This window comes from Chanodichthys erythropterus, chromosome 22 (assembly GCF_024489055.1).
Source record: "Chanodichthys erythropterus isolate Z2021 chromosome 22, ASM2448905v1, whole genome shotgun sequence".
Lineage (NCBI taxonomy): Eukaryota > Metazoa > Chordata > Actinopteri > Cypriniformes > Xenocyprididae > Chanodichthys > Chanodichthys erythropterus.
In genome coordinates this window covers 6,850,765-6,870,277 of record NC_090242.1, presented here as the reverse complement: position 1 = coordinate 6,870,277, position 19,513 = coordinate 6,850,765, and the positions used below count along the sequence as shown (strand labels likewise).

Here is a 19,513-nt window from a genome sequence, read left to right as displayed (position 1 = left end):
CATCAAAACTAGCCCTTTGCTCATAAATAACTTTAGAAGAGAAAATTATTTGGATGCAAAAAAAACGTCCTGAAACTGAACGGCTGAAACTGAACTGATGCAGATTGGTACAGTGGCGGCTACTCGTAAGGCCTAGCAGATCAGTTTGGTTTTTGATTCCAGCATGGTAATTCCCACTTCACAGGTGCAGAATCTTTTTTTGATCCACAGTTAACATTTGAGGCACACATAAAACACATCTCTAAAACTGTTTTTCAGTGCTCGACTCAGGACTTTCTCATTTTTGCTGACACAGAAAGGCTTATACATTACACAGTGCTTTTACAGTTGCACTGGCTTCCCATTAATGCTAGAATTGGCTTTAAAATTGTAATTTTAACATATGAGGCGCTACATGGAACTGCACCAGCATATCTTTGTGATCTTGTTACTAACTCTTACTTCATCAGGCTTCAGGTAATCTCAAGACCATGTGGGAAAGAAACTATGGAATGTGCTTCCTCTTACCATCAGAAACACACCAACGTTGGGGCACTTTAAAAAGTTGATCAAGATGCATTTATTTAAGGCTGTTTTAATTAGTTGTTGTATTGTCTTTGTTTTTTACTGTAGCGCTTTGGGTTTAAGAAAAGCACATAACAAATAAAATGCATTATTATTTATGCTCCACAGAAGAACTGTTGATGTACAGATAAGAAACCAAGACAATCCTCATGGATGCTACACATTGGAGAAGACCTTTAATATAGACCATATTTCATAAAAACATATGTACAAAATTGAGATCAGAACTAAGGTTTCCCTTTCAGTCAAATTACATACATTGAAATGAGAGTGATCCCATAAATCATTAGACTGCAACCAGTATTCCTTACATTATCTCAACAACCACAAACTGCTTCCAAAACTTAGATTTTATGCTTGGATCTTTGATGTGGAAATGATGGAATATGCTTCAAGTGCTGAGCAGTTTTTTTGGGACCAACAGAACCTCCTAATGCTCATCTTCAATTTCATTTGGCTACATATTGGGCTTGTTTCAAAACCGTTTTTTTGTACATTGTTTTCATGGATAAGGTAAACGCAGTCATTCATGTACAGAATAAGGTAAACACTTTAATGCAAGTCTGAAACAGCAATGCCCAAGTTTAATCAATTTAGTTGTTTGTAAAATTTCCACTGAACTGAAATTTTTTATAAATCTGTTTAGCTAAACAAAAAAAAGTTTAATCTTTTAAACTGGCCCAGTGAGAAACATCTAAAGAACTATCAGTTAAAATGGTCATTCGGTCTATCTACAAACAACAGTCAATTCGCTATGATACAATGCTGTCATTTCCCTTGAATAACATCACCAGTGGAGTGGCTAATGGAATCAAATGGACACCTTCAGTTAATGGCTTCAGCTTAGAATGTAGAGTTCTGACTATTTACATAACGGTATCAAAGAAAGATACTGCCAGGGGATTGGAAATGCCCTGGAAAATCTCCTAAACATACAGTACCACCACATTTATGCTTTCTGTAACAGGTCAACAACAACAAAATGTAATTTTGAGACAATCTTTTAAAACTGCATTGCCGGGACACAAGGAACTGCAGTGTTTATAACCGCACAATAGCTATTCAGCAGAGTAAAAGGAACTGGGTTGGCCCCATTTCACTGTTCGATGAGCGTAACTAAAGAAGGCAACACGAGAAGAAAGGTTACGTCTGTTGAGAGTTCACTGAATCTTCATTTTGCTAAACGTTTGAACTAAAAAGAAAAAGGCAAGGTTAATGTTGCTTGAGTCCTGCAAAAACAGGAACGGTGTAAAAACAATCTTTCAATCCAGCTTTGAGAAACCAGGTTTGGACCAAACAACAACAAATAGGAAAATAAAAGTATGTACTAAAAGTTAGGCTTTTATCTAGGATGCTGGACAAGTTTCAGTTCAAGGAGCATGAGGTTTTGTCCATGTACGACTGCTGATAAAAACACTAGTCCACCTTCTTGTTGCGTAGACGTGCTATATCCAGTAAATAGCGGCATGTGGGAGCAGTGTGCTGCGAGAGGATGGTCAGAGCCTTGCCGTGGAGTAAAGTCAAGGCGGTCTGGTGGCCCGTTGCCCATACTCGGTACCATGGTCCATAAAAGGGGTCAGAGACAGCGGGACACAGCATGTTGTTCAAATTCACTTCTGTCAACTGGTGGGAGGCAAAATGCAAGATTGAGTTAGTACAGAGCCACGATAACTGAAGCCACATTTCCACCGCAGGAACTTTCCCCAAGAACTAGGGACTTTGGGGTGTGTTTCGACCACAGGAACCAGGGTCTAAATGAAGTTCCGGGTAAAAATTTCCCCCTCAGAAAGTACCTACTCGCGGGGTAGTACTTTTTCAAAGTTCAGGAACTTTTGGGGGTGGGACTTTACTATTCGAATCAACAATCGAGATGGACCAACGATGAAGTTCAGGCTTTATTAAGCGTATATTCAGAGGACAAAATTAAATTGGGAAAAAAGTTCCTGGGACAAATTGTTCCGGGTAATTTCAGTGGAAAAGCGGCTTAAGGCACAAAACATACATATACAAAACATATGGAAGTACATGAATGCAGATTATTCTAGCAGAATTTGCTCAATTTCATGCTTTATTTTACAAAATGTACCAGGATGCAATTCATAATGCAGTGCAAACATTAACTGTATTTTCAACACTGCCTCAATGGGTGCTATAGGCCTTTATCACACTCCCATGTTTGAGCAGAAAGCAGAAGCTTGGGTAACACTTCATTTTAAGGTGTTTAAACTAGTTGCTTATTAGAATGCATATTACTAGAATACTGGCTGTTTATTAGTACTTATAAAGCACATGTAAATGCCTTATTCTGCATGACCTTATTCTACATTCCTAATCCTACCCAATACCTAAACTGAACTACCTTACTATTAATAAGCAGTAAATTAGGAGTTTATTGAGGGAAAAGTCATAGTTAATAGTTTGTGTTCCCTATACTAAAGTGTTACCTAAGCTTCAAATACTAGCATAAAATATCATCTTACGATCTAGCCTCTATCAGGGTATCAAATATTGTAAAATATTGACATAGTTTTGCCACAAAGGAAGGACATATCTTTACAGAAGATGGAACAAAATGGAGATCCTTTCCATTTCCACTAACAGAACCAATGAGTGCTGTTTGTGACATAACGAGGTATGCAAACATACCTATTAATGTATACATGAATGCACATGTGAAAGTTCAATATTACACAATCCTGTGGTGTTCAGTACAATGCCTAGGTTGATCTGGAATTGGTTTGTAATGTGAATTATGCATACATTTCTCTGTTGAACTCTAAACTATTAAACTTTAAACTACAGTGGTTCAACCTTAATGTTATGAAGCGACAAGAATACCTTTTATGTGCAAAAACAAAAAAATAATGACTTTATTTAACAATTTCTTCTCTTCCCTGTCAGTCTCCTACACCGTTTACGTTCTCGTTGCTTCATAACATGACTAGTGGTTCAACCTTAATGTGTTGTGGACTACTTTAACTAAGTCTTTACTACCTTTCTGGGCCTTGAAATTTGTTATGACATTGCTGTTATATTTAAGGACATTTTCAGCTTATATACTGGAAGTCATTTCTTGACAAGAGCTTCCTAGCTGTGCTGTGCATGATACTTCAGTAGTGAAGGCTATATTCAGACCTATCCTATACTAACATACTGTACTAGTTACTATTGTTGTCACATATACAGTATGTATATTATGCGCAGTAGGCAAACTGTCATACATAAAATACCAAGATGATCCACTACAGTTATTAAAATGAACAGTATACAACAGAGCATACTGCACTGAATATTGTATCCCCTAATGCAATGCATCTGACTTGATATTGCACTTGAAGTGTGATGAATTGATATGTATTTCTTGACTTATTTGATTAGACTGCCAGAAGTTGACACAATATTGGATTAAAAATGCAAAATAACCACTTACTGAATTAAACACATAATGTGATGAGGTCATGTGACAATGTTGTGGATTAATGTCAGCTGTTTCACTTAAGAACAGTGGGAAGCATGCAGTGCATCTATGGTGTATTCAGTAAGTAGTTAAGCTAGTATTCCATATTTAACAGTCATAAGCTACTATACAACATTTATAGCGTTTTATTGTCATACCATGCCGAGGCCCTGGAGGAATAAAAAGTGGTAGAGGAAGAGGATTCCCGTGGACAGCAGCGCCCACCACATGTCACCAAGCGGCTCTGGCTTATACACACCTGGCAAACAAGATACATGACACAGTGGTTAAAGATGCATGTAAAGTCCAGATCTCTCCAAGTCAGAGTAGTATGTTTATTTGGATGCTGGATCATTTGTTTTCATGACCTGAAGGAATATTCTGGGTTCAGTACAAGTTAAGCTGTGCGGACAACATCTGTTACCACACAGAATTTCAACTTGTCCTTCAAAAAAAAAAAGGATTACAGGGTAAGATATAAATATATAAGAATAAATACTCATTTATTTTGAAGTGAGTTAAAGTGAGGTTCAAGGGATAGTTCACCCAAAAATCTAAATAATCCCTTGATTTACTCACTCTCAAGATATCAAAGGTGTTCTAAGATATCCCATTGATTTTGTAAGATATTGTTCTTACAAAATCCGAACGCTTCGCTTCAGAAGGCCTTTATTAACCCACTGGAGCTGTATGGATTATTTTTATGATGGATGGATGCACTTTTTTGGACTTCAAAATCTCACCCTCCATTCACTACCATTATAAAGCTTGGAAAGTCCAGGATATATTTTAATGTAACTCCGATTGTGTTTGTCTAAAAGAAGATAGTCATATACACCTAGAATGGCTTGAGGGTGAGTAAATCATGGGGTAATTTTCATTTCTGGGTGAACTATCCCTTTAATTCCCCAACAGAATTGGGCCAGAGGGTCCCAAGTGCAAGTTATCATCATTTAATTGATTATTTATTAAAATTCAGGGAATTATTACATATCATTTCCATAAATTACAAGTGCATCTCAAACATATATATTATACATCATAACCTACAGGCCAATATAGGAGAATCACTGAATCAGAATAGTCTACTACTATTACTATTATGACATCCTATCAACTAACATAGGCCTGTATATAATTCAGATTCATTATTCAACTAAACATTTAGGCCCAGTTTCACAGACAGGGCTTTGACTAAACCAGGATTAGGCATTAGTTCAATTAAGGTATTTAAGTAGCTTCTATAAACATACCCTAGATAAAAACATTACTGGTGTGCATCTTGACACAAAACAATGACAATAAACAACAATAAACAAATTTTAAAACATCTCAGTGCAAGTTGCTTTCAGTTAAAACAGCTCAAACATGCATTTTAGTCTAGGACCAGCTTAAGTCATGTCTGTGAAACCGGGAGATAATTTAATACTTTTTTAATCATTGATACCTTTTTTTTTTTTTTTTTTTTTTTTTTTGGAAAAATCACTAAAAATATTTAACAAAAATCAAATGACAGTTTACACTTTTTCATGGTTTTCATGAAAAAAAAAAAAAAATGCTATAACTTAATTAGCAAATGTCTCCATTTACTTCCCTTGATAATATATTAAATGATGAATCATCCTAAACTCATTTCTAAATATGTTACAAATAAGCAGTAAATGCAAACATTATTTTTGCTTTGTTCAGTTGGTCACAGAAAGATCTCGGAGCTCTTAAATATAGCTTTTCTTTGCACTTTGTTCAAACGCACATTTTGTTGCAGTGGTTATATCCTCATAATTACCCAACCAGAAATAAATAACTAAAATCTAGACCCGCTGATCTTTGTTGTTGTTCTTATTCTGTTCTTTTAGGCCGGAGCTGTAGTTGTGCTCTCTGAACATTAGGTGACACTATAGGTTTACTTATTTCTCTCTGAGCGTCATTGCTTCACTCCTGTATCCTTTACTCTGGGCACACGAAGTGCCATTCTGATGTCAACATAAGTGTCCTTTCAAAATTGTCATATCAGTTACACTTACATTCATTTACCAGATGCTTTTATCCAAAGCAATTGATCTTAAAGAGGCAATAAAACATGAGAAATGCTAGTAATACAGTTTCAGCCATCGTTCAGGATAGTACAAGCTAGTATAAGGGAGGGACTAAGAAATAGTGAGAGCATGAAAGGAATATTGAAAGAGATAGAAATAGAATAGTTTTTTTGATGTGTGTGCTCACGAAAGAGATTCAGCTGTTTCTTGAGAACTGAGATCTGCAGTTGGTAGAGCTCTATAAATAACATGCTACTGATTTCAATAATATATTTACATAACTCGTTTTTTCAACTGAAACGTACCAACAGGGAAGATAAAATGACACTGTGGTGAACAGGTGGACAACGGAATATATAATCATGTGCGGTAAAAGCCCCAGAACTACTGTTTGCCCAAACTTCAGAAACTCACCTCCTTTTCTGAAGAGGTAGAATGGCACGAGATACAGCATGGAGTGTTGAATATAATAGATCTCCTTTTCAAATGGAAGCTATGAAGGGGGAAAAAAAGTATGATTAGACAACAAAACATACAGAGAGCCTTGCATTCTAGTCTTAATTGGTGTCAGCATGTTTCGCTGTTACTACTGTATTATGCAATAAGCATCTGAACAAACAGCTAAACCATTAAAAATTTAGTATGGATGCAAGCAGTGATGACAGGATCAAGCACTTTTGTGCCATCGCCACCTGGCGGCTCTAGAACAACAATAACAGTCACACTTCCTGCTACCATTTGGTGACCTTAGCCCACAATAGCTCTAAACATGTGATCAGCCCCCATTGCCAAACATACAGCACCGATTTAACCTACAGTAGGTAGTCAACCAAAATACCTATCACCGCCAACACAAGGCAGTAAATACACAAGATTCCATCTCTGACTGGTGTGAAATATTACAGTGATGGAAGTGTGCTTACTTATTACTGAACAGTGCCCAAATCCTCTGAAGAGCTTCATGTTAGTATGTAACTATGAATAAAGTCTGGATAGTGTTGGTAATTTGGGCTAATTTGTGTATTCATTGATCCGCGTATTAAATGAGGCAAGGGTGTAGAGTTACATTCAAGCCATTTTAAGGCATGAAGAAATTTTTCACAGGAAAAACATTTAAATATGTCATTTTGGTGATCAAATATGAGTTCAACAGAACAAAGACATTTATAGAGGTGTGGAACAACTTGAGGGTAAGTCATGGCAAAATATCCCTGTAAAACTATCCCTGTAAGAATGCAGGTGGAAGATCACAAATTTGGAGACATTCAAGGGGCATGTTTCCAGCTACAGAAATGCCCTGAAAACTGAGAGCTGCATATTTCAGCAAGCTCATAGAAAATAACAAAAACCATCTCAGTATTTTTTACAGTGTCCAGATTGACAAGAAACAACACATAAAGAGAACAAGACACTTCCTCACAGCACAGAGTAATACCTTAATGGATTTCTTCAACAATAAAATTGAGAATTACAAAGAATCTTAGCATCTCATCTTAACAGATTTTGTCTCACCTCCAGGGAACAAACAAATTCAGTGATTTAATGCCATAGGACAGGAAAAGCGAACAAAACTTATTGCATGTATGCTGGATCCTAAATCCACTAAACAAAGCTACTGAAAGAAGTTTTACCTGTAATCTCAGAACTGCTTCTGAACATTATTAACTCTTCACTTTCTCTAGAGCATGTCCCAAAAACTTTCAAGCTGGCAATAATCAAACCCTTATCAAGTTTGACCCAGGAGAACAGATTCATTACAGACCAATCTCAAATCTCCTGCTTATGTCTAAAATGTTAGAAAAAGTAGTGTCCTCCCAACGCCCAAAACATTTATTTACTGCTCTTCAGGATGGATCCCCCCTCCATCATTAAAAACGTTATAATCCTGAAAAGAATACTAGCCACAAAACAAATGTGATATGGGATATAAATAACTGAGAAAAAAATGCAGAATTTCATGTAGAATATAAACAAATCAATGACTGTCTCTGTAGCAACTGTGTCCATCCTTGTTATCGAACATGACAACATTAAGCATGCCTACAGTAGGTAAACAAAATAAACTTGATTAAAACTAAATGCCAAAAAGCAAAAGCCAATATGGCACATTACATTTTAAAGACACATGCGTTATGTCACTAAACAATGTCATCACGCTACGGTCTACAGTGAGGAAAACTTGACAATAAAAATGCAGTATTTTGAAACCACTACTATAGTGTAGTTTAAGTTACTTGGTAACTTTAAGTACTTTACTTGGTTTGCATTATTATCATGAATATACTCACCAGTCTAGTGTTGACTACTGGGAAGAGAAGAGCTAGAAGGGCTCCATTCAACATGTGGACCTGAAGTCTTCAAAACAGAAAAGATTGTTTAAAAATCACAGTAGAAAGCTCACAGCTACACTATATCTAAAACAACTACATAAAATGAATTGTCTTTCAAGCTTCCTTTCACTTAAACTGACAAATTAACACAAATTTATCTCACAATGCCCACCACTGGTGAGTATCCCACTAAACAGTCATTTACAGCTTAAGTAAACATTAACAGTAGAGAAAGACAACACATGTGTATCATTATATTGGATCCGTGCAGCTCTTAAAGTGACAGCAGCCTAATATTCCTGCAGCTGTCTGTGTTTTTAATGCTAATCAAACTACAAAAGAAATCACTCACTGCTCTTCACTAAATAACTTTGTTACTTTATTAAGGATTAACCTTTATTTAATATGTATAGTATAGATTATATGCTGTGTTATTTTACATTTAATTACTTTATTTAATTTCTGTAGCTTAAATACTACTGTTGGACCTACATGAAAAACCTTAAAAGTACTGATTATTTCATTGGTATCTTTGTTCTGTTGTATTTATTTATTTGTCATTGCTCGTATATATTTTTTTTTTTATTAATGACCGTTTACTTGTCTTTAATAATCTTTGAAAATTATATTAGTTAGAAAGTAGTATTAGCCTTGATATTGAAATTTGAATTGATATTGTATAAATTATTATAATTTCTGTGGTGGGGCCAGTGAAAATTGAATAGTTGTATTCACCGAATCGAAAATCGAGAAACAAGAATTGAATCGAGAATCAAAACAAACCGAGATCTTGTTAATTGGAATCGAATTGATAGACAGATCCTCTGCTTTGCCAGGGAAGGTTGAATACGTTATGGCAAGAGGGAGAGGTTTAGTGATCTTTGCAGACTACGGCTGAGCAATTATATTATCGCATATTGACGATATCAGATCCTTTAACAAACTCTGTGACACAGAATAAGTTATATGTGCCTGCCTATAACTATTTAAAGTTACATGAAGTAAGATGGGGCTGTACAAAAAAAAGGACTTAAATTTGCATTGTGTAATGAGTAATTACAACTATCAAAAGGTGGACTGTGGGAATACAAATGCTGTGGTTAAGTGGTCACTTCTGAGGGTCTATATAAGAGCAACACTTTTAAAGACCTCCAACTGAATACCTATAAAATACAATATATGCTTCCCTTAGTTAGACTTGATGACTGCAAGTGAAACCTCACAATAAAGAATCAATAAAGAATCCTGCTGAAACAACACCCAAATCTCCTAGTCTTTGCTTTTGAGTTTGCTATAAAAGTCACCTCTTATTTACACTGCACATGTCTGTGGCGCAATACGGCTGCGACGCGGCTACCAGAGTTGATCCGCGGCCACTCTACACAATGCTTGTGTTTATACCAGCCACGCCACGGCACGTTTCAGAAGAGTTTCAGAAGCGTCCCAGAAGCGGCTCGCCGCGCCGCTTTGCTAAAGATAGGCGCCAAGCCTATTTTTGACGAACGCCGCATCCAAGCCGCACAGCTCAAATACAAAACAAAGTCAAAATAATAACCCTGTGAAGACTCCAGCTCATATTTCACTTCACTAGGAGGCCAGAAATTGATGACAAGAGATTCAAAGTTGAAAAAATGTGTATATTGTTTGTCCTTGTCGTCCATAACTGGACTTTTAAGTATATTAACTTCATCTGTAGGCTACAGCAAAATAAAGTACGGCATAGCAATAAACACAATTAAACTGGACAAAATATAACAATTTAGCCATTAAAAACACGAAAAATCAACGAAAACAACGTCGGACAGGCAAATCTAGTGGTCTCATGATGATGGTATGAGTTGACACCGTGTAGAGGACAGAACAAAACAGAACGAAAGTGGCGCGCCAAGCAGCTCCCGCCGCCAGCCACGACAACAAAAACGGAGAAATAAAACAAAATAAAACGCTACATTGAGGGCCAGTTCTTCTGGGATGGAGAGGACATTCTAAGCTTCCTGCAGTCGCAGTCAATCGCCTTTCCTGTGTTTGCCAATGTGTCAAAAATGATTCTCTGTATCCCGGCCACAAGCGCATCAAGCGAGCTCGGGTGGAGTCTAGGCGAAATAGATTAAACCCCGTTAAGTGGATGCCATTCTCTTTTTTTGCACAGTGAACATAAAAACGGTAAATGAACATTTCCGTGTGTTAAAGGTCCCGTTTTTCAGTGTTTTTTGAAGCTTTGATTGTGTTTGTAGTGTGCAATATAACGCGTGTTCATGTTTCGCGTGTGTTGACTTTATGTAAACACAGTATTTTTCACATAATTTACTTATCTGTATACCGCTGTTTCCACTGTCATAAAAACGGGCTGATGACTTCCTTGTTCTATGAAGTCCCTCCTTCAGAAATACGTAACGAGTTCTGATTGTGCCAGCGGTTCCTGTGTTGTGATTCGTCCCGGAAAAGTCACGCCTCTTACCATAACGTGGAGATGCACGCGCTCAGTGTTACTGTAAACATGTCTTTAATTTTACCCTATCAATTTGAGCCGGAATCAGACCCGGTGATTGGACTGCGGGATGAAAATAACAGCGTTTCGACAACATGGCGACAAACACACTCTACAAAAACAACTCTTGTGTATTCCTGTGGGCGGAGGTTAGTCAAAAAACTGTTTTAGTGACGTCATTAAAGAAGGAAGTAGAGGGATGTAGTCCAAACTGGCCGTTCGATGTAGGCGACTTCTGTTAAATAAAATATCTCGCTTGGCATTGAACTTTGAGCTTTAAAATTTTACAGATTTTATTTATACTCTAACAACAACATTACACACTAACTAAAGTTTGAAACATGGGATCACGAAGAACGGGACCTTTAAATAAAACAAAAGTTCAGTGGTTATGTAGCATAGGCTGTAAACGGTTGTCCTATACAAATCTGAAAGGGATATATAAAACGCTTAATGTGAAAGAGCTTAACATGGCTTAATTTACTAAGGCAGTGTTACTAACAAACCAAACTTAGTAAATACCATACAAATAAATAGAATAATTGTTTTGTGCAAAATTTGATCTTTGATCTCTGACTTAGGCTACATTAAATGACGTTAAGCTTTTTCTTTATGTCGGTATAATATAGGAGGAAAACACAACGTGAAATTGAACGAAATTTTGAAATTGAACGCTTTTCTTTAGTATACTTTATTAGTATGATGTTTAGTAGTATGAAGTTTGGTCTGCTTATATCAGTTGGCACGTTAAGCCACGTTAAGCATTTTAGAATGTCCCATCCGACATACAAAATTTGTTTAGCTTATTAGATGAATACAAACGCTGCTTTTTAAATGTTGAAAATGTTTATCATTATCTTGTTATTACTGATTTGTGGTTCATATTCATAATCGTATGTTGTTGCCAGTTTACAGGGCGATGTTTCCAAGCACTTCAAGGCTGAAATAAAGGCTGTTTTAATTTATATTACAATGCCTAGTATGTCTATTAAATGTTCACGGGTGCGGGGCGGGGCGGGTTGTAAAAATAGATACAGTGGTGCGGGCCAAATTATTTCATAAAAGCGGGACCCGTGGGTTGGAAAAAAAGCCGACCCGCGCATCACTACCGCAGATGCATGCAGTGTAAACAAGGCTTCAGTATGTAGGACCCCATTTGCTTTAAATGTGTATAGACAAATGAAATTCAGCAGAGATGCACTGATTGACTGGACATTGAAACTTTACTTAAGACATTCTGTTCCTATCAGAGATACATTACAGAAACATAAGGCCAGTTAGGCCTGTAATAGAGCTAATAAATATATTTGCTTAAAAAGCAATTGCCCCATTTCCTTGTAAAAAATGGCAATTGGAATCGGCCATGTGAAAAAAAGAAAAAAAAAAAATCATGATCATAGTATCCCACGATTCTTTACATTTTCAACTGGATTTTGGTTCAAACTCTTTCTTGAAACCACATTAGGTACATGAACAACATCTCTGGTGTTGAGTTCAAGTCAGTTCCATATGCTGGTCCAAAACAAGTCATGCTATTACAAAAGGATCCCGAAGCAACAACGGCATTACTGTGCTCAAAGCCTCCTCATTAGCACTCATTGGAAATTCAAGCTAACAGGCATGTGATGTCAGGACCACTCGTTTACATGCAAATACACACAATAATCTGTGACCTAGTCGAGTTTTTTGATGATTGTTTCGGTGAATTAATGCTGAATTGCATTAACACTCACCCAAGAGTTGAGGGTCACAATCGATTTTGAAATGTTTAGCCACAGCAGTCACTAAAGAAGCAAATGTCTCCAATAGCTGTTGGTTTCCAAATTAAAATGCAGAAAGGCAGAGAGAACGGAGGCTCGATTGAAGCTTGTGTGATCTATTTAGAAAGAAATCAATTTATAATGTGACTAATCCAAAATTCAGGTCATCTCTGAGCTTATTTATTATTTATTGCCATCTGCTGACATTACCAGTACGGCATGTCTCACATTCAGGAAATTAGAAGCTCCTGTGAGGAATTTGGCACCAATGTTTGAGTTATAATGAAAAGTCAAAATAGGAACATTAACACCGCTCTGTTAACAAAGGTTTTACAATTGCTTACGTTTATGATGTGACATATACAAGCAATTACTCACTATTTGAGTTGACTCAGTAAACATGAGGTGAAATTAAAGGAATCATGTCAAGTCATTTATATATCACTTTATACAACATTATATTACATTGTGTCATATCCAAACACCATGTGATACGATTCCAGCAACAAGCATTTTGTCTGTCCACATCAGACGTGACATGGCTGACAAATGGCCACAAAATTAACAGCCAGTCATCTGCTGTCTCACACTCACAAAAAAAATCGATAAAGTAGAGTAAATAATCAAATTAATAAACAGTGCTCAAAATAAATACTCTAGACTAATAATGCATTCATGAAATACACTTGTTTGCTTGCATAGAGTTCACAGTTTGAACGTTGTTTCTTTTGTTTCCTTTAATTTACTTGATTTTTAAGATCGGTCACTTTCATTATGGCTAATGAAGTCATGCACAATGATATACTAATTTAATAACTCACAAACAAAATCAGTACCTGAGCTTTCAGCCACAATGTTGCAGAAATAGAAATCATTTCAAAAATAGAATTTCTCTATCGCTCGTCGCAAATCACTGTCGCAGCTAGTTAGGACAAAAACTCCAAGCTTGTTTCATTGAGTGTTGTCATGTTTTCTTTAAAGTTTGATTCATTGAACCGCTTCCTTTTTAATACAAGTTTACACTACAGGACTTTAAACGTAGTCAGATCGCTGTGCTGTTCAGACTACATGACTTGAAGTCGTTGTGGCGTTCACACTACGTGACACTACATAAATGATCTGCAACAGGAGTTTACACATTACACAAACTGACGACAGCTGTCACCCAACGACTATTTGAAAATGGAAGTTGGGAGGAAATTACATTAAATTTTGAATTAAATTTAATTCAAATTAAACCCTTTCACACATACATTTAAATAATTCTGGCTGACATCCCAGAGTTAAGACGACTGTTATTTTAGAACGTTTCCCTTAATTGTTTCCAAGACGATGCATCATGTTTGTGACATGACACACCGCGGCCAGCCGGCCACATGTGCAGGTGAGTGTTTTGTCATTTAAAAACCTATATAATGACCTTGATCTTAATATATAACGTGAATTCATTCATTTGTCCTCAAATACATGTGGCCAGTGTACTGGGAGAACAGTAGAGTGAGTGAGCTTTATAGTTACTTACACATGTGTATCAGATATGAATAAACATCGGCAAATTATATTTGAATGGATTGTTATTCCATAGACATCATGTCGCGACATGTGACACCACAGGATGTTGAGTCGGCCGACTGTTCCAGATATTTAGCAGGCTAGATATTTCAGCAAGCCTCTTTGATGCGTCGTTGAGTAGTTCACACATAAAGATTGGTGATCACCAATCACCCGCTGATTTTCCCCCAATCACAGCCCGACCTGTCGGCGAGCTCGTTAACTTGCAAATCAGGCTTAAATCAGACTTAAAATCCTGTAGTGTAAACTTGGCATTAGGAAACTACCTCTCCATAAGTGGTGTTGCACATCTGTTGGTGATTATCAGAGTGAACACAGCTGTGTGAGATTGTTACTCTGTTTGTTATCTGATTGTTATCTGAAATTGTTGGCTGAAATGTCATGTTTTTTTTAAGTAATAAAGTTTGAGATCTTAAGAGTGAGTGTTTGTTCAGCTCAAGACAAAAACTCTAACATGGAAAAGAAACCTTTTATCATGTGTTTTGGCATCACGTCTCGTCTGGTTAGGATACAGTGATACAAAAAATAATCAATCCTTTTGACTCATCCATCTTAAAAAAAAAAAAAAAAAAAACTGTAAATATATTGTATTGTACTCCGGGTGCAACACAGTTAAGCTCAATGGACAGCTCTTGTGCCATAATATTGTAAGAAACATCACACATGGCCTTTCCAACGCCATTACGTAATGCGTGGCGCATTGCAGAGCAGTGCAAGATGAATATTTGTGGTTATTTGTTTTTTTTTTTTTAAATGAGCGATGGTTTCTCTAGATAAGACTCTTATTCCTCGTCTGGGATCATGTAGAGCTCTTTGAAGCTGCACTGAAACTGACATTTGAACCTTCAACCAGTTGAACCCCAGTGAAGTCCACTATATGGAGAAAAATCCTGGAATGTTTTCCTCAAAAACCTTCATTTCTTTTCGACTGAAGAAAGAAAGACATGACCATCTTGGATGACAAGGGGGTGAGTAAATTGTCAGGAAATTTTAATTCTGAAGCAAACTAATCCTTTAATGAACATTTTTGATTAAAGTCATCATGAAACGGAAGTTGCAATTGTCTTTTCTTTACTACTGTGACATCTATCCAAGTGAAATGGCATCTGAAATGAGAGGGCAGGACTTGATTTTGTCCTTCGGGAATTGATTGGATCACTGGAAGGTGGGCGTTGCTAAAAAATAAATAAAAATGGAGGCAGTTCTGAATGCTCATTTGCAGTCAGTTGGGGGATTTCTCTCCAGACTCACTGCTAGCACCCTCACATTACTGTAAGAACTTTATTTATTGAGGATCATCTTCAATAAATAAAGTGGGACACAAGGCGAGGACGGTCAACGGCACTAAACAGTGAGAGAGAGTGTGTCCTCCATCAGGTTCAGTCATTCATGAAAAAAATTAGTTTGCCATGAGTAAACGTAATGTTTATGTAATATCTTTTCAATGTTTAGTACTATACACCTCAATGACTGGCATCAGCTGCGGTTAATGCATTGATCTCTATAAAGTGAAGCATCAGCTTCGGCATTTCCCCCTTATGTCACTGGATCTGCTGGCAGTTCCAGATAGCTCCGCCCTCGAGTCATAGCATGTGACAGGAAGAGATGATGAGTCGTTTTGAGGGGGAGGGGAGATTAATGTTTTTGATTAAAGATTACGAGGGCACATGAATTAAAAAAAAATAAAAAAATTGCATGGATCATTTATTTATAATAAATACTACAATATTTAAGGCATTGTGCTACATAACACAGACATATATTATTATTATCACTACAGTGATATTTTAATAATATTGCTGTTTCAGTAATTTGTTAATGCTTTTACACTTTTAAATGTCTTTTTAATGTTTGATGGTTCAAGGGTGAGTTGAATAATTTCATCACATTGTACCCAGTTTGAATGAAACTTTCGCTGATTCAACTCCCATAATACGCACAAAGCATCATGGGGCGCAGGAAAACGTTGGATAGGTGTGTACGGTTTCCTTACAAAGTGACATCACCAGCTACTGGCCTGGCACACATAATACAGCGTTTTTAGTCGTTTTTGCGGATCCGTGTGAACGGGGATCATTTTGACAACATTGTTGTCTGTATGTGAAAAATGCTGATGTGTAAACGTACCTTAAAAATGTAGACTGTCGCCACCACAGTTATCAATACATATGAGAATTGGTTTCATTCTGACATCGATAACTAATGAGTATCATAAGCATTCCCAGAAAAAGGTGTTGAAAGTTTCAAAGGCTATTTTAAGAACAGCACAGGTTTGAATTACTCATAAGCTGGAGAGGCGAAACACTACAGAAGTTACTAGACTCAAATTGCACAAGACCAAGAGTGAATGTGACAAAGAAAGCTCCCAGCTCTCTGCAGTGCAGCCTCTTTCCGAGTACTTACCTAAAGATAACCATGGCAGTTTTACAGGGGGGACATGCAAGCAGGAAGATCTGCAAGAGAGGAAGTGATAAAGCTCAATAACTGACTTTCACACAAAGCAAATATAGATAAATAGATAAATGCAATCTTTGAACCATGGGCCAAGTTGTGCTTATCTTATCAGAACAAGCTCTTATCGGCACATTTTGTCAATCAGAGAGACATTTTGCTACTAAAAAATGGATGCCTGAAGATAACACCATTTTGAACCAGTTCAGTGTTGAATTCAGAACTACTGGATTATGTGGCACTTTGATTATGGCAGAAATGTACATATATATATCTTTATTTTACTTATTCTCTATGTAGCAATGCAAACACACCAGTTGAACTACACCATCAGCATAAACTGTTAAAATGACAGATCTAAAAATAAAATTAGCATTTGTAACTGAGCCGATTAAACAATCTTTTTAAGAATTATTTCAGATGTTTTATTTATACATTTCAGATAAATATTAAAATAAATGTCAATGTTTAAAACTATAGAGACATTTATTTGCTTTCGTATGATAAAATGGTTTTGTTGGTTATGAACAATGTGGTCCATGCAGTCTTTTCTTTCAGGCGACTAAGGATGGCCGTGAGATCACAGATTGACATTGTTCAGTATGTTGGGAGGGTAGCCAGCATTTCCCTCTTTGGATATGAAGAACAGTCTGGGAGGATGACATAGGAAGGAAGGAAGCTGAAGCCTGTCAGCAGATGTCATCATCCCAGGTGAGTCAAACTCGAGCACAATCTGACGTCATGCAACAGGATGATGCTGCTTTGAGTTTCTTGTGTAATGTGCTCAGCCTGAGTTGGAGCATTGGATAACAATGTGTTTAAGGATTAAGATGATCATATAACAATGCTTTTTCCACTTCCTTTGAATTGTTTGAAGTGATTATTTAAAGGGATAGATCCAAGATGTAGAGGACTTTTTTTCTTCAGTCGAACGCAAATTATGATTTTTAACTGCAACCGCTGCCGTCTGTCAGTCAAATAATAGCAGTGATTGGGAACTTGAACAATAAGAGTCGAAAAAACTTCCATAGACGAATCCAAATTAAACCATGCGGCTCGTGACGGCACATTGATGTCCTAAGACACGAAACGAACGGTTTGTGAGAGAAACCAAACAGTATTTATATCATTTTTTACCTCTAATACACCACTATGTCCAACTTCGTTCAACTTCCGGTTAGTGAGGTCTGATCGCGCTCTGACAACGGAAGTGATGTCTCGCTCTCATTGAAGTATATGGGCGAGACATCACTTCCATCAGCAGAGCGGGTTTTTTGACCTCACTAACAGGAAGCTGAACGAAGTTGGACATAGTGGTGTATTAGAGGTAAAAATTATATAAATAATGTTCGGTTTCTCGCACAAACCGATCGTTTCGTGTCTTAGGACATTAATGTGTCGTCACGAGCCGCAGGGTTTCATTTTGATTTGTCTAAGCAAGTTTTATTTACTGTTATAGTTGAAGTTCCCATCTACTGCTATTATTTGACTGACAGACGGCAGCGGTTGCAGTTAAAAATCATAATTTGCGCTCGACTGAAGAAAAAAAGTCACCTACATCTTGGATGCACTGGGGGTAAGCAGATAAACATCAAATTTTCATTTTTGGGTGAACTATCCCTTTAATGCAATGATTGTCTAAACTCGATTTGGACATTTTCTGAAGAATATATGTATGGTGTTTTGCCCACTTAAAACTGACACAATACAAGGGTGTTTTGGAGTGGTTTCTCTGTATGCCTCAGTTTCTTGAATGTCTTAAATCCCCAGTGAACAGCATTAAAAGGAAAACAGGCCTTTATAATTAATTTGAACGTATCCTGATTATGTGTAAATAAAAATTGTTCACTACATCTCACCATGTACCAGTAGTAAGGTTTCCATTACAGATTTGCACAAATCTTTTGCAATATTTTCTAAATTTTGATAAAAACTATTGTTAAATGATGAACAGTTTCCATTAACTGATGTTATGCGACTAAAACTTTTTTTTCCCTCTTGAAAAAACATATTTGAATCAGTTCATTTGAGTACAGTGGTTCCATCTTAATATTATAAAGCCACGAGAATACTATTTGTGTGCCAAAAAATACAAAATAATGACTTTTCAACAATATCTATATGGGCCGATTTCAAAACACTGCTTCATGAAGCTTCTGAGCTTTATGAATCTTTTGTTTTGAATCAGTGATTCGGATCTCCTATCAAACGGCTAAACTGCTGAAATCACTGATTTGATCACTTCGCTCCGATTCACTGATTCGATTCGTAAAGCTCTGAAGCAGTGTTTTGAAATCGGCCCATATAGATATTGTTGAAAAGTCATTATTTTGTTATTTTGACGCACAAAAAGTATTCTTGTCGCTTTATAATATTAAGACGGAACCGCTGAACTCACATGAACTGTTTTAAATATGTTTTTAGTACCTTTATGGACCTTGAGAGCGTGAATGGCTTTGCTCTCAATAGAGTCCTCACTGAGCCATCAGATTTCATCAACAATATCTTAATTTGTGTTCTGAAGATGACCAAAGGTATTACGGGTGTAGAACGACATGAGGGTGAGTAATAAATGACATTATTTTCATTTTTTGGGTGAAAAAAACTAACCCTTTAAGTAGCCTATATCACAGCCACTGCACTAGCCATTATTTTTAATCGAAGGATATGTAGGCATGTTATCCAAGCATTAATGGCAAGAAAAGCTTCTTGTATTTGAGAGCGGTATGAGGCGTTTCTCCCTTCTATCTGCTTCGAGGTCTTGATAAATTGTGGCATTTCTTTGCTGTTTGGAATCCAGTATTCCCTTAATTCTTTTGCCTTTTATGAGTTTAATAAAGAACTGTCTCGTCTCC

The 19,513-nt window shown here is 36.7% G+C and overlaps 1 protein-coding gene across 2 annotated transcripts in view; it reads right to left on the bottom strand.

The window, feature by feature from the left end:
- Positions 1–690: 690 nt before the first annotated feature.
- The window catches only part of LOC137013003 (transmembrane protein 164), a 31,746-nt gene continuing 12,923 nt past the window's right edge, over positions 691–19,513 (bottom strand). Inside the window, exons 2-7 of one of the 2 annotated variants that reach the window (XM_067376558.1) lie at positions 16,611–16,660; positions 8,346–8,412; positions 6,472–6,550; positions 4,390–4,466; positions 4,180–4,280; positions 2,048–2,187 (exon numbers count right to left, since the gene is read on the bottom strand). In XM_067376558.1, the coding sequence (XP_067232659.1) occupies positions 2,184–2,187; positions 4,180–4,280; positions 4,390–4,466; positions 6,472–6,550; positions 8,346–8,412; positions 16,611–16,660 (378 nt within the window). In that variant the 3' untranslated portion in view covers positions 2,048–2,183. Of the gene's footprint in view, positions 2,188–4,179; positions 4,281–4,389; positions 4,467–6,471; positions 6,551–8,345; positions 8,413–16,610; positions 16,661–19,513 lie in introns of both variants that reach the window. The other variant, XM_067376557.1, reaches the window with a different exon arrangement.